The 14,617-nt window shown below is 42.0% G+C and overlaps 1 protein-coding gene across 1 annotated transcript in view; it reads right to left on the bottom strand.

Annotated features, from left to right (window-relative positions):
• The window catches only part of LOC124595788 (circadian clock-controlled protein daywake-like), a 79,090-nt gene that overhangs the window by 40,478 nt on the left and 23,995 nt on the right, over window positions 1-14,617 (bottom strand). Inside the window, exons 2-3 of the mRNA XM_047134676.1 lie at window positions 10,755-10,847; window positions 7,721-7,871 (exon numbers count right to left, since the gene is read on the bottom strand). Of these exons, the coding sequence (XP_046990632.1) occupies window positions 7,721-7,871; window positions 10,755-10,847 (244 nt within the window). The remainder of the gene's footprint in view (window positions 1-7,720; window positions 7,872-10,754; window positions 10,848-14,617) is intronic.

Genomic DNA, 14,617 nt, shown 5'->3' with positions numbered 1-14,617 from the left:
ACTGAAAGAACCAGAGGTTGTAGAGAGTTTCAGGGAGAGCATAAGGGAACAATTGACAGGAATGGGGGAAAGAAATACAGTAGAAGAAGAATGGGTAGCTCTGAGGGATGAAGTAGTGAAGGCAGCAGACGATCAAGTAGGTAAAAAGACGAGGGCTAATAGAAATCCTTGGGTAACAGAAGAAATATTGAATTTAATTGATGAAAGGAGAAAATATAAAAATGCAGTAAATGAAGCAGGCAAAAAGGAATACAAATGTCTCAAAAATGAGATCGGCAGGAAGTGCAAAATGGCTATTCAGGGATGGCTAGAGGACAAATGTAAGGATGTAGAGGCTTGTCTCACTAGGGGTAAGATAAATACTGCCTACAGGAAAATGAAAGAGACCTTTGGAGAGAAGAGAACCACTTGTATGAATATCAAGAACTCAGATGGAAACCCAGTTCTAAGCAAAGAAGGGAAGGCAGAAAGGTGGAAGGAGTATATAGAGGGTTTATACAAGGGCGATGTGCTTGAGGACAATATTATGGAAATGGAAGAGGATGTAGATGAAGACGAAATGGGAGATAAGATACTGCGTGAAGAGTTTGACAGAGCACTGAAAGACCTGAGTCGAAACAAGGCCCCGGGAGTAGACAACATTCCATTAGAACTACTGATGGCCTTGGGAGAGCCAGTCATGACAAAACTCTACCATCTGGTGAGTAAGATGTATGAGACAGGCGAAATACCCTCAGACTTCAAGAAGAATATAATAATTCCAATCCCAAAGAAAGCAGGTGTTGACAGATGTGAAAATTACCGAACTATCAGTTTAATAAGTCACAGCTGCAATATACTAACGCGAATTCTTTACAGACGAATGGAAAAACTGGTAGAAGCGGACCTCGGGGAAGATCAGTTTGGATTCCGCAGAAATGTTGGAACACGTGACGCAATACTAACCTTACGACTTATCTTAGAAGAAAGGTTAAGGAAAGGCAAACCTACGTTTCTAGAATTTGTAGACTTAGAGAAAGCTTTTGACAATGTTGACTGGAATACTCTCTTTCAAATTCTGAAGGTGGCAGGGGTAAAATACAGGGAGCGAAAGGCTATTTACAATTTGTACAGAAACCAGATGGCAGTTATAAGAGTCGAGCGGCATGAAAGGGAAGCAGTGGTTGGGAAAGGAGTGAGACAGGGTTGTAGCCTCTCCCCGATGTTATTCAATCTGTATATTGATCAAGCAGTAAAGGAAGCAAAAGAAAAATTCGGAGTAGGTATTAAAATTAATGGAGAAGCAGTAAAAACTTTGAGGTTCGCCTATGACATTGTAATTCTGTCAGAGACAGCAAAGGACTTGGAAGAGCAGTTGAACGGAATGGACAGTGTCTTGAAAGGAGGATATAAGATGAACATCAACAAAAGCAAAATGAGGATAATAGAATGTAGTCAAATTAAATCGGGTGATGCTGAGGGAATTAGATTAGGAAATGAGACACTTAAAGTAGTAAAGGAGTTTTGCTATTTAGGGAGTAAAATAACTGATGATGGTCGAAGTAGAGAGGATATAAAATGTAGACTGGCAATGGCAAGGAAATCGTTTCTGAAGAAGAGAAATTTGTTAACCTCGAGTATAGACTTAAGTGTCGGGAAGTCGTTTCTGAAAGTATTTGTATGGTGTGTAGCCATGTATGGAAGTGAAACATGGGCGATAACTAGTTTGGACAAGAAGAGAATAGAAGCTTTCGAAATGTGGTGCTACAGAAGAATGCTTGAGATTAGATGGGTAGATCACATAACTAATGAGGAGGTGTTGAATAGGATTGGGGAGAAGAGAAGTTTGTGGCACAACTTGACTAGAAGAAGGGATCGGTTGGTAGGACATGTTTTGAGGCATCGAGGGATCACAAATTTAGCATTGGAGGGCAGCGTGGAGGGTAAAAATCGTAGAGGGAGACCAAGAGATGAATACACTAAGCAGATTCAGAAGGATGTAGGTTGCAGTAGGTGCTGGGAGATGAAGAGGCTTGCACAGGATAGAGTAGCGTGGAGAGCTGCATCAAACCAGTCTCAGGACTGAAGACCACAACAACAACAACTATCAAGGTCAAAGGAAGAAAGGGAGAGGAGAAGAGATTAAAGTTTGCTGAGGGGAGTGCAATCGAAGAAGAGGAGGAATTCAGAAGGATAAATTTGTGTCATGAAGAGGGACCCACCACGGGATACGGGGAAGAGGAACTAGAAGAAGAAGTGTTGATATACCTTGAGGTATTAGCACGAGAGAATAGACATAAAGAGAATAAGATCAATAAAAAGTTGGAAGAGATGACACACCTAGATGAGGGGACTAAGAGGAAATTAGCCACAGTATTATACAGGCGTTGTAAGGTATTTTCTCAATGGCCAGACATCATGAAAGGGGTGGAGTGTAAGCTAAAGATAAAGAACCATAAACCGTTCAATATAAAACAGTACTCCATTCCCCAGGCGAAACGAGGAGCAGTAGATGAAGAGATACAGAGGATGATGGACCTTGGTGTTATAGAAAGGGCCAACAGTCAATATAACAACCCCCTATTTGTTGTTGATAAGAAGGATGGAAAGGTGAGGATAGTTTTGGATGCACGAACAGTGAATAAAATCATCGAGCCAGAGCGGGACAAACCTGAGACTATAGAAGAACTGATTCAAAAATTCCGAGGAGCAAAGGTGCTTAGTAGTATCGACTTAACTGCTGGTTACTGGCAAATACCATTGGCCACAGAGTCCTGGCAGTATACAGCATTTACTTATGGAGGGAGGTGCTATCAATTTAGAGTGTTGCCATTTGGGCTTAATGTGTCAGTGTCTGAATCCATAAGAGCGATGGATAAGATACTAGGCGAGGAGTTACTTAAAAAGGTCACCGTCTATGTGGATGACCTCTTCATAGCAAGCGAAACATGGGAAGAATGTTTGAATAGATTGGATGCAATCTTGGCAGCTTTTGAAACCGCAGGGGTAACTGTAAACCTGGACAAGTCGGAATTTGGCAAATCAAAGATATAATTCCTGGGCCATATAATATCCGAGGAGAGTATCTATCTTGATCCTAGTAAAATGGAGGTTATTAGAAATTTTCCGACCCCCCATAGTAAGAAACAGTTGCGAGCATTCTTTGGGGTTTGTGAGTTTTATAGAAAATTTGTCAATGGATCTGTACTTAATGCCCCGAGTATGAGGGAATTGACCAAGGCGAGGATGCCATGGCATTGGAGTGCAGAGTGCCAAACCGAGTTAGAGAATATCAAGGAAGCACTATATAGTGCAGACATATTGTACCACCCAGATTTTTCCAAGGATTTTTATTTAGGAGCAGACAGCTCTGACTATGGACTAGGAATACATTTGTACCAAATGGAGAGGGGCGAAAATGGTGAGAGTGTAAGAACAATAGCGTTCGGTAGCAGAAGTTTAAATGCTTGGGAGAGGAAATATTCGATTACTGAAAGGGAGGCATTGTGTGGGGGTATAAGCGTTTCCGGTATTATTTGGCCGGGAGGCATGTGAAAGTAGTGACTGACCGTAAGGCCCTTACATTTCTGACCACAAGCAAGTTGAGGCATAACAGACTAACGCGGTGGGCCCTGGCATTACAGGACTCTGACTTCGAGATAATTTATGAACCAGGAGCAACACATATAATACCTGATGCTTTGTCAAGATTACCAGCTGACTCGAGAGGAATGGTGGACAGGCCAGAAGGAGAAGGAGTTAGAATTAACCTGATGAAGGAGTACAGTATGAAGAATTCATAAGGAAATTCCTAAAGAATGTGCGCAGGGAACAGAATGAGGACGAGAAATTAAAGACAATTAAAACCAAATACAGGTGTGCAGGAGAGGAAAGAATTCACACATTTTATTATATTCATAATGGGATACTTAATAAAAGAAACAAGGAGAGTGAGGAGAACTGGAAACTCTGTGTGCCTGAGCATGTGGTAGAAAAATTAATTTGGTATACGCACTATAGTAATGCGCATTATGAACCGAAGAAGTGTCTGAAAAAGTTGAAGTTAGATTGTGCATTCAACAACATGGGAAGGCGTATACGTAAGATACTGAGTACATGTGACACTTGTCAAAAATCTAAAACGACTACAGTACAGCACAAATGATATATGCATCCAATTGTACCAACAGCAATTAAGGACATAGTTGCAGTGGATCTCTTTGGGCCACTTCCTGCCTCACGAGGGAATTACACACAAATCTTAGTAGTGGAAGAACTGGTTTCCAAGTACATAAAATTTTACCCGTTGAAGAAAGCTACTAGTAGAGCCATCATTAACCATTTTGAGAAAGACTATTTTCAAAAGGTGTGTATTCCTAAGCGAATTTTGAGTGATAATGTGTCACAATTTAGGTCAAAGGAGTGGACAGAGATGCTAAATGAGCACAGGATAGAGCAAATTGCCACTTCGAGGTATAGGCCAGCTTCTAACCCTGCAGAATGAACAATGAAGGAATTGAACCGTTTATGCCGAACATACTGTCATAGGAAGCATGGTTCATGAAAAGAATATCTGGAAGAATTTGAGCGGGCCAGGAATCACCTCCCACATGATTCTACAGGGTTTGCACCATGTGAAGTGTTGCTCAATCAAGAACCCGACAGTATTTTTCGTGAGTTGCTAGTCTACCCACCAGGAAGTTCATTGACCCGGGAAAGGAAATTGGAGCTAGTGGATTTAAGTATGAAGGAGAAGGCTAGGAAAAGACAGGAAAGACACGACAAGCTAGTGAAACCGATAACTTACCGAGTGGGAGACTTGGTACTAGTAAAGGTTCATGCAAAATCAAAGAAAATAAACTCTTAAATACATAAATTCAACCACGTTTATAAGGGACCATACAGGATTATAAAAATTGGTCATCCTAACACTGTGGAGTTGGAATATGCACGGACAAAGAGAGTGCATGGTAAGGAACATGTGGAAAACATAAAAAGGTACTACTCACACAAGAACAGGGATAACCCAGATGAGGAAGGGGAACTCGATTAGGGCAAATGTCTGAAATGAGAGTGTTCAAGCTCCTTGATGTAGTTGGGTAGGACATGTTTAGAACATTTGGTTGTTAAACGAACATTTGAAAAAGGGGAATGTTTATTTGCATTGTATTTTCTGATGTATTGTAACTAGAACTTCATATTTCATATCGACAACTACCTGAGAATGGGTGTAAAAACCTGTAACAACTAATTTGTAGCGTAATAATTCATATGTCATATGTTCACGTAATAATTTTTGATTGTATGTTGTGTGTTACATTCAATATGGACTATAGAGGACTACTGCTGTTTGATATAAAAAAATTGTAATTTGGACAATGTCATGTTTATGAGATGTAATAACCTTTTTGTAGAAATTATTGTGGAGGCAGCCCACTAGCGGAGTCGGGGGATTATTTGGCGAATTGTACTTTCATTAATTATTTACACTATGTGTTTAGTTCAGATGTAGCAATGTCTAATTCCCTTGCCGATTCTTTTACGCCAGTGGCTCCAAAGAAATTTTCGAGGGCGGGGATGTAAGGGGTCCGTAGGCCCTTACTATAAGTCTGCACTCGGCACAGGTCGATAGGGCAAACAATCGATAGTGTCGGGTTGCGAGAGCGAGTGTAGAGTTGAGTGAGTTCCCAGGTTGCGAGCCGAGCCGTGCGGAGGCCGGTTGCTGTAATGCAAGGGTTTACCGTCAAAGGGAGTGGCCATCGCCGCGGTTTAACCCCTTTGTGTTAGAACAATACGGGAAAGTGAAAAAGTATAATTACGAGAGCGTTCAGTGATATTTCTGTGCCGATATTTGTGGTTTCGCTTCTACCGCGCCGGCATCATTTGGATTGCAGTGTTGGATTGCAGTGATTGAATTTGCGTGTGACAATAATGAATAGCGAAGAAGCCGGTGCTGAGATTAGCCGTTATTAAATATGTATGACGAATGCAGTGGCTGTCTCCTTCTTTTTGTGTTTTTGAGACGAATATAGGTTCTTGATTAGTGAAGCTGTGTTGGCGTTTCTTCTTGTCACCGGACATTTCATTATTACAGCATTTGAGAAGGACAAAATGGAATGTAACAACTCCGTAGCAGTCAAATCCGATTGCCAGCCCCATTAGGTACACGGTCACATTAATTAATAATTATTTGGGCTGCTATCAGATCCGGATCGGATCGAGATACATAAATCGGACTTGTTACAAGTCCCAGAGTGGCCCTTTGTGCAGCAGTCTGAAAGATTAATGCTGGTACTAGACTATTAGAAATAATAATGCTGCAACAAGTTCCAATAGAAGCGAATCCTTCTTAAATACATTCACAGGAAAATAGACCAACGCGAAGAAATTGTACAAATGGGACCGAAATCGGTACATGTGATGTACATGTATAGAAAAACAAATGATTAAATGATTACAGTAATTATAAAAGTCAATAGCGCATTGGTCCACATGCAAACAATTATTCTCCTTGGCATTGATTCATAGAGTTGTTGGATGCCCTTCTGAGGGATGTCGTGCCAAATTCTGTCCAATTGGCGTGTTAGATCATCAAAATCCAGAGATGGTTGGAGAGTGCCGCCCATAATATTCTAAACCTTATTGACTGGGGGGAGATCCGGCGAACTTGCTGGCCAAGGTAGGATTTGGAAGGAACAAAGACACACAGTAGAAACTCTCGCCGTTTGTGGGCGGGCATTATGGTTTGCCAAGAAGGGCAACAAAACGGTGAGTAGAATATCGTCGACGTACGCTCCGCCGTATCGCTGCCACGGATGGCAACCAAAGACGTCGTGATATGAAAACAAATGGCACCCCAAACATCACTCGGTTGTCTGATCCGGCGGGCGACGTTCAGGCTGGTATCCCACCGCTGTCCTAGGTTTCTCCAGAAACGTCTTCCACCGGGAATCAAATTGACTGGAGAAGAATTTTCAAAGGTGATTCCCTCCTCGAATTGAGCCCCCATGACCAGCGAATACGTGTCTGGAGATGCCTCAGACAATGGTGGGACAGCAACTTGAGTGTCATCCGCCATATGGCCCAGAAATCACTAATGATGGTCTGGGGTGTAGTGATCGTCTGGGGTGCCATTTCTTCCTGCAGTAGGGCCCCTGTGGTTATCATCCGCGGCTACGTCCAGTGTTGTTGCTCTTCCTGGCAAGCCACGCTGGGCTTACATTTCAGCAAGATAATACGCTTCTGCATACGCCGAGAGTTTCTTCTGCTGGTCTTCGTGCTTGCCAAACCCTACTTTGGCCAGCAAGGTCACCGGATCCATGCCCAGTTGAGAAAGTTTGGAGCATTACGGGCAGCATTCTCCAACCATCTAGGGATTTTGACGATCTAACTTTCCACTTAGACAGAATTAGGCATGATGCCCCTCAGAAGGACATCCAACAACTCTCGAAATAATGCCAAGCAGAATAACTGCTTGGAGGACCCAGGTGGACCAGCGCTTGAATGACTTCCTCAATTTGCAAAGCTCTTTCTCTTGAATAAATCATCCAATTTTTGGGAAACTTTAATTTGTTAGTCAGAACATATACCTCACATCTACCGATTTCCGTCCCATTTGGATAATTCTTTCGTGGTGCGTAGCTCCTTTTGGCTTAAGAGTGGTTTTGTAAAATGTTTGTATTGGTATTATTCTGCCTGTTAGAGTTATAGTTGAAGGTTGGCCATGCCAGCGAAGTGCTACCTGTGCTGGACGGCCTTTGCCTGCGAGAGTCCGCGGATCTTCATGCCGGTGAGCGTCGAGTTGACCGCCACTGGTCCCTCACCGTCGGCCAGCACCGCGACCTGCGTCACCTCCAGGGGGTCCAGCGGCAGTGCGCCGATCTCGGGGAACCCTGCAACACGGCGCGCCAGCGCCTTACACAGAGTCGCCCACAGCAAGGGTGCTCCAAGGCAGCTTCTCTAAAAGGAGAGCAGACAAGCTGCCCGTGGAGTAGAAATCCGCGGTATGAATCCAACTTCTCACCCAGTTTCTCAAGAAAACCTGCTACTCTTTCAAATCACATTGTAGACTACTTACAGCGATCCCCAACTTTTAGTTGTTCTTATTGGGTATGATTTTATTTTGCTTTCATTTATACCACTAATCTCTCAGGACTCATGATACGTAAATGCTCTCTCCACATTGTCTTATTTTCATTTAACTTTCCTTTTACACTGCACATGTTTAGTTCACTTCAGATATCAAAATGACTGATTCTATCCGTTCTTTTAGATCCTTTGCTGTTGTAACCTCCTCTTCGCGCTCTAGATAAGTATTTCTTGCTTCTTGTTTACTACCGATTGTAGTGCAACAGTCCAATAAACTTCTATCTTACGTGTTTCATAGATTTATTTTTCATACGCTGATTATTCCGCAAATATACTACACGTATTTATTTTCTGTGTATTTGTTTCAGTCATATTATACATCGCAAGCACGATATTTAAATTACTTTAGTTCTCAATATTGAGACGAAAGTGACACCAATTAGTGGCAAAATCGGTCGTTTGTTGGAGCAAATCTGAATTTTGACTATTGCGTAGTCAGTTACTTCCAGCGTGCTGCTTGGTAATAGGTGGTAACTTACTACGATTCAATAGAATTATAAAACCGTCACAGTTGCGCCGAGGTTAGTTTTTATCTAAATGACCTGCGTGCAGTAGTGGACAGTCGCACACAAATAGTATTTTGCTGTCAGCGAATTATACAAACAATGGGGCCAGCATACACACGTAATGATGTTATGATAGAACTTACGTGGATCTTTTGATAATGGACTACATAGGTCCGAAACCAGCCACCTATTAAATAAAAACAAACTTCTGTTTTCGGTTTCGTAGTTTTTTAGTAGACGTCATGGGGGCAGTTGCCAACGGGTGATACAGGTCCCAATGTGTCGGAATGTACATATTAATAAATGACATGGGCATGCATGTGACTGATGTACTCGTAATAGTCAAAATCTATATCTACTCCAACAAACGACAGATTTTACGATTAATTGCTGTCATTTCCTTAATATGGAGAAATAAAGTAATTTATGTATCTTGCTTGTGATATTTCATATGATTAAGACAAATACACGCAAAATAAATAAGTGTAGTATATTTGCGGAATAACCAGCATGTGAAAAATAAATCTATGAAAGACGTAAGATAAAAGTTTATCGGACTGTTGCGCTGTCAACACTACTATACGAAAGTGAAGGTGAAATAGGTAGTAAACAAGAAGCAAGAGATACTCATCCGGAGCACCAAGAGGAGGTTTAGCCAGGGATCTAAAAGAACATAATACTTCAGTTCTCAACGTCGGTGCTCACAGAGACGTCTAATAAATTCCAGTTAACTTGATTTAATCTACTGAAACTCTGTTAACGACAATTTTACCGCTAATTTAGCCATATCAACTGCTTCAAACACTTAAAGCTGCTTGCATATTGATCGCTATCTTTTTAATAAAAGAAATTGAAAGTGGAAGGAATTTATACTGTCCGAGAGAGGGGGAAAGCGAAGCAAAGGGAACAGAATACCAACAAACACTGAAACAGGAGGGAATCCATCAAGAACTGCCTGAAGATGGAAACCTTTTGGTAACAATGAATTTATATGGCTGGCACAGGTATTTCTTAAAATAATGAAACAAACTGTCAGTGATGATACAATGTAAGCTTTCACGGCTGGTATTGACAGCACATAAAATTTCCGCGCTGTTCGGTGAAGCGATGCAAACTGCCAGTGTTTATGAAGAAAACTCCCTAAATTTCATCAGATGTTATGAACATACAAGTTCTGAAGCAGAGTATTGTTGGAAGTGGACGATGGATTGTGGGAAAACTGGAAGAGAAAAGAATCGAAGTGTTTGAGATGTGGTGCTGTAGAAGGACGTTGGAAATTAAAATGGACTGATAAAATAAAAAGTAGGTTCTTCGCAGAATCGTACAGGAAAGGAATATATGGAAAACTCTAACAAGAAGAATGGTCGGGGTGACAGGACACGTCTTAAGACATCAGGGAATAACTTCCATTGTACTAGAAGGAGATGTGTTGGGTTAAACTGTAAGGAAAGACAGAAATTGGAATATATCCAAAAATTAATTCGCTAGCTGCGAACTCCTTGACATCAGCTGTATTAGGTATAGGTCTACTTCCTTTATAGTCAGTCAGCAGTCAGAGATTAACGTCGCAAATATTTCATGCAAATGTGGATATTATTAACAACGACTATTCTTTCAGAAATGCAGGTAAAAATTATGAATATAGGCCTATAGGGAAGTGTTGGAATGCTTGAAGAAATAGCGCGAAAAAATGATGTACAAACTGCAGAAAGAGACCTAATTTACTTTAAAGCTAACTACGAAATTCTTGTCGCAGTAGCATTGGCATAGCATGTAAGGCAGTAAATACCTATCAGTGTTAGTGTTATGGTTGCTGATGTTTATGACGTAATAAACGTAGCAGAACGAATGTGAGCAATTTTTAACTACCATTAATAATACAGCAGCACGTAGCATAGTTTTATGCTGTACAGAAATGTATACAAAGTATCTAGCAATTACATGCATATGAGTCCTAAATATAAGCAGAAACATTTCTGTTTTAACTATACTTGGGGTTCACAACTGCCAAAAATCTATATTTTCTACAGTTTACAACATAAGTCAGCAATAGATTTTTTGACTGAGCGCACTGTGAATGCCTATATGTCGCAGTATCGCATATATTATCCACAGACTCACCGTCAACAAGCCGTGCGAAGATTGATTGCAGCTGCTTCACGAAACAGTCTTCGAACTGCGGGTCCTTGAGGTAGCATGTCGTCAGAAAAGCCGCTGAAAGCAGAAAACGAAAAATATTTGAGACTCAAGTGAGATATATTGCTTTCATATCTGACGGAATAGCCTTCACTATCGGTATTGCAAGATTGTGTTGTACTGTCTAGTATGTTATTCATGTGATATTAGATCGTTCCCATAGTAAATGGATGACATTTGATGACATTACAAATTAAAGGAAGAAATACTCCTTTCTCTTCAGTTCCTATCTACTAATTGGTTGTAACACTTTGTCAGTAGCAAGTCTCAGAGAGAAATTCAATTGCTTTATATTTTCATACTTATTTCCACTAACTTCTTGTAATACTTTGTCAGTAGCAGGACTCATAGGGAAATTTAGTTGCCTTACTAGTAAGTATTTTTCACTGATAAAAGGATTCCACCGGTACATTTTAATAAAACTAAATACATGTAAATGAATATACAGTGGCAGTATATTTATTTGGTTGTCTTGATCGCAAAATTTTTTGACTAAAATTACCGGTTTGGCTATGGAATAGTCATTTTCACCATCTGCAATAAAAGTAAAAAAAGTAAATTACTTGCTACTACATTAAAAAACTAAAAACGAATGACAGCAGTTATTAAAAACACGATATACCTGTATTACACTGAACTGCAACAAGTCGTTAGGTGTAAAATAATACTAATCAAACCTGCCATGCATGATTCAACTAGCTAAACAGGGTGTAACGGGTGTAAGCGCACATATTTTTATGTGTGTTACCTTAACATGTGTAGAAATCAGAGTGTTCGTTGTTTTTCCTTCGTGTCAAAGAGTCTTCCCAAAAACACGTCACAAGCCGACTTGATGATTTCTGCATGGTCGTAATACACTGGTAAGTATAGACTACCCGTTTTGCGTCCATGCGTCAACACTTGAACACCTTCTCTGCTACCTCATGTACTTGGTTGTATTAACCAAGCTAAAAACATATCACTTGTTATGGCTGCAATTATTAGTCTGTAAATGACATAACGTTGGTCAGTACACCGTCCTCAGTCACGAATAGAAATATCTGTACTTGTACCCTGTATATAGGATAGAGATCCTAGAGGTCGTTGATGCGTGCATAACGTACAAATAATCATCCAAAGTAATTAAGAGGAAATTGATTTGACAGTAGGGATCTCTAAAATATTTTCAGCTATATATAAGAAAGCAGAATTTATTAAAAAAATTGTTTAAACCTACGAAAATTATATTCGTCATCTGACAGCTTAATCCTGGTCAAAATCTAATGAACATTCAAAAAACAAAGATTGGTAACAGAAATCAATCTAAAATTTAATACACCTACATTGCGATGGCCGTAATATTGCTCTTATAAAGGATGAAGACGGAATAAAGTTCGGGAACGTGCTTATTGTTTCTCGTACGGAGTTTTATGATTTGATTCGAAAAGTAAGCAATGAAAATGAAAATGATGCAGGAGCAGACACCAAGTAACGATAAGAAGTAAATTAGAAGAGTATTTCATGAAAATAAATAACAGATAGTATAATTTATAGTGGAAACGTAATGAAGTGCAGCGATCGTCGCTAGATCACTTGTTACAGTGCAGCAGAATGAATGATACACTCCTGGAAATGGAAAAAAGAACACATTGACACCGGTGTGTCAGACCCACCATACTTGCTCCGGACACTGCGAGAGGGCTGTACAAGCAATGATCACACGCACGGCACAGCGGACACACCAGGAACCGCGGTGTTGGCCGTCGAATGGCGCTAGCTGCGCAGCATTTGTGCACCGCCGCCGTCAGTGTCAGCCAGTTTGCCGTGGCATACGGAGCTCCATCGCAGTCTTTAACACTGGTAGCATGCCGCGACAGCGTGAACGTGAACCGTATGTGAAGTTGACGGACTTTGAGCGAGGGCGTATAGTGGGCATGCAGGAGGCCGGGTGGACGTACCGCCGAATTGCTCAACACGTGGGGCGTGAGGTCTCCACAGTACATCGATGTTGTCGCCAGTGGTCGGCGGAAGGTGCACGTGCCCGTCGACCTGGGACCGGACCGCAGCGACGCACGGATGCACGCCAAGACCGTAGGATCCTACGCAGTGCCGTAGGGGACCGCACCGCCACTTCCCAGCAAATTAGGGACACTGTTGCTCCTGGGGTATCGGCGAGGACCATTCGCAACCGTCTCCATGAAGCTGGGCTACGGTCCCGCACACCGTTAGGCCGTCTTCCGCTCACGCCCCAACATCGTGCAGCCCGCCTCCAGTGGTGTCGCGACAGGCGTGAATGGAGGGACGAATGGAGACGTGTCGTCTTCAGCGATGAGAGTCGCTTCTGCCTTGGTGCCAATGATGGTCGTATGCGTGTTTGGCGCCGTGCACGTGAGCGCCACAATCAGGACTGCATACGACCGAGGCACACAGGGCCAACACCCGGCATCATGATGTGGGGAACGATCTCCTACACTGGCCGTACACCACTGGTGATCGTCGAGGGGACACTGAATAGTGCACGGTACATCCAAACCGTCATCGAAACCATCGTTCTACCATTCCTAGACCGGCAAGGGAACTTGCTGTTCCAACAGGACAATGCACGTCCGCATGTATCCCGTGCCACCCAACGTGCTCTAGAAGGTGTAAGTCAACTACCCTGGCCAGCAAGATCTCCGGATCTGTCCCCCATTGAGCATGTTTGGGACTGGATGAAGCGTCGTCTCACGCGGTCTGCACGTCCAGCACGAACGCTGGTCCAACTGAGGCGCCAGGTGGAAATGGCATGGCAAGCCGTTCCACAGGACTACATCGAGCATCTCTACGACCGTCTCCATGGGAGAATAGCAGCCTGCATTGCTGCGAAAGGTGGATATACACTGTACTAGTGCCGACATTGTGCATGCTCTGTTGCCGGTGTCTATGTGCCTGTGGTTCTGTCAGTGTGATCATGTGATGTATCTGACCCCAGGAATGTGTCAATAAAGTTTCCCCTTCTTGGGACAATGAATTCACGGTGTTCTTATTTCAATTTCCAGGAGTGTACATTGTATTTTTGTTATAACTACTGTCATTTGCTTTTAATCTCTTAAAGTAGTAACTAGTAATTTATTTTCTTTTACTTTTATTGCAGATTCTACGGAAGGCTGTTGCATAACCGATATCTGTTATTTTACTAAAAAAGTTTTGGTATCAAGAGAATCATATAAAAATTGTGTAAAATCGTTGTCATTTTATGCCAGATTCTATGCAGTAGTATACGGATGCATGTAAAATACTACCATAACTCAACAGAACATACTCCTGACTGCCTGGTGTATTTTTAGTTTCAGTGAGGTAGGTACCTGATTTGTGTGTTTGCGGGACTGCGAGGACAGCAAGAGCGGATCGAATCGCCGCGTCAGGTGAGTGAGTGTCTGCCTGGCGCAACCGCACCGCCGAGGGCATTTTCTAGGCGGTTACTCACGCCAATCAAGGCAAATGTCGAGGAGGTTCGCGACCTCCACCGCGCAAACATAAGCTTTAGACAGCTAAAACACTTAAACACAGTCAACATGATGCCCACGATTTACGTGCGGCGTGCACGACTTTACCACCTATTACAGGATAAGTACCGACCCAGAGCCAGGAATTGCACCCAGCCACTGACATGTAATAACTCGAAACACCAGAGAGACAGCTACCTCAGTAAATATGTCCATGGTAAAGAATATAACACCCTGGAAGGACATATTTTATTTGTAACTGAATTAACATTATCGATGGTCAATATATTGATGAAAACAAACAAATGAAATAAGATTTATAGA

This window comes from Schistocerca americana, chromosome 2, assembly GCF_021461395.2.
Source record: "Schistocerca americana isolate TAMUIC-IGC-003095 chromosome 2, iqSchAmer2.1, whole genome shotgun sequence".
NCBI lineage: Eukaryota > Metazoa > Arthropoda > Insecta > Orthoptera > Acrididae > Schistocerca > Schistocerca americana.
The sequence above is the reverse complement of the archived record's forward strand: the minus strand, read 5'-3'. Positions and strand labels throughout refer to the sequence as shown.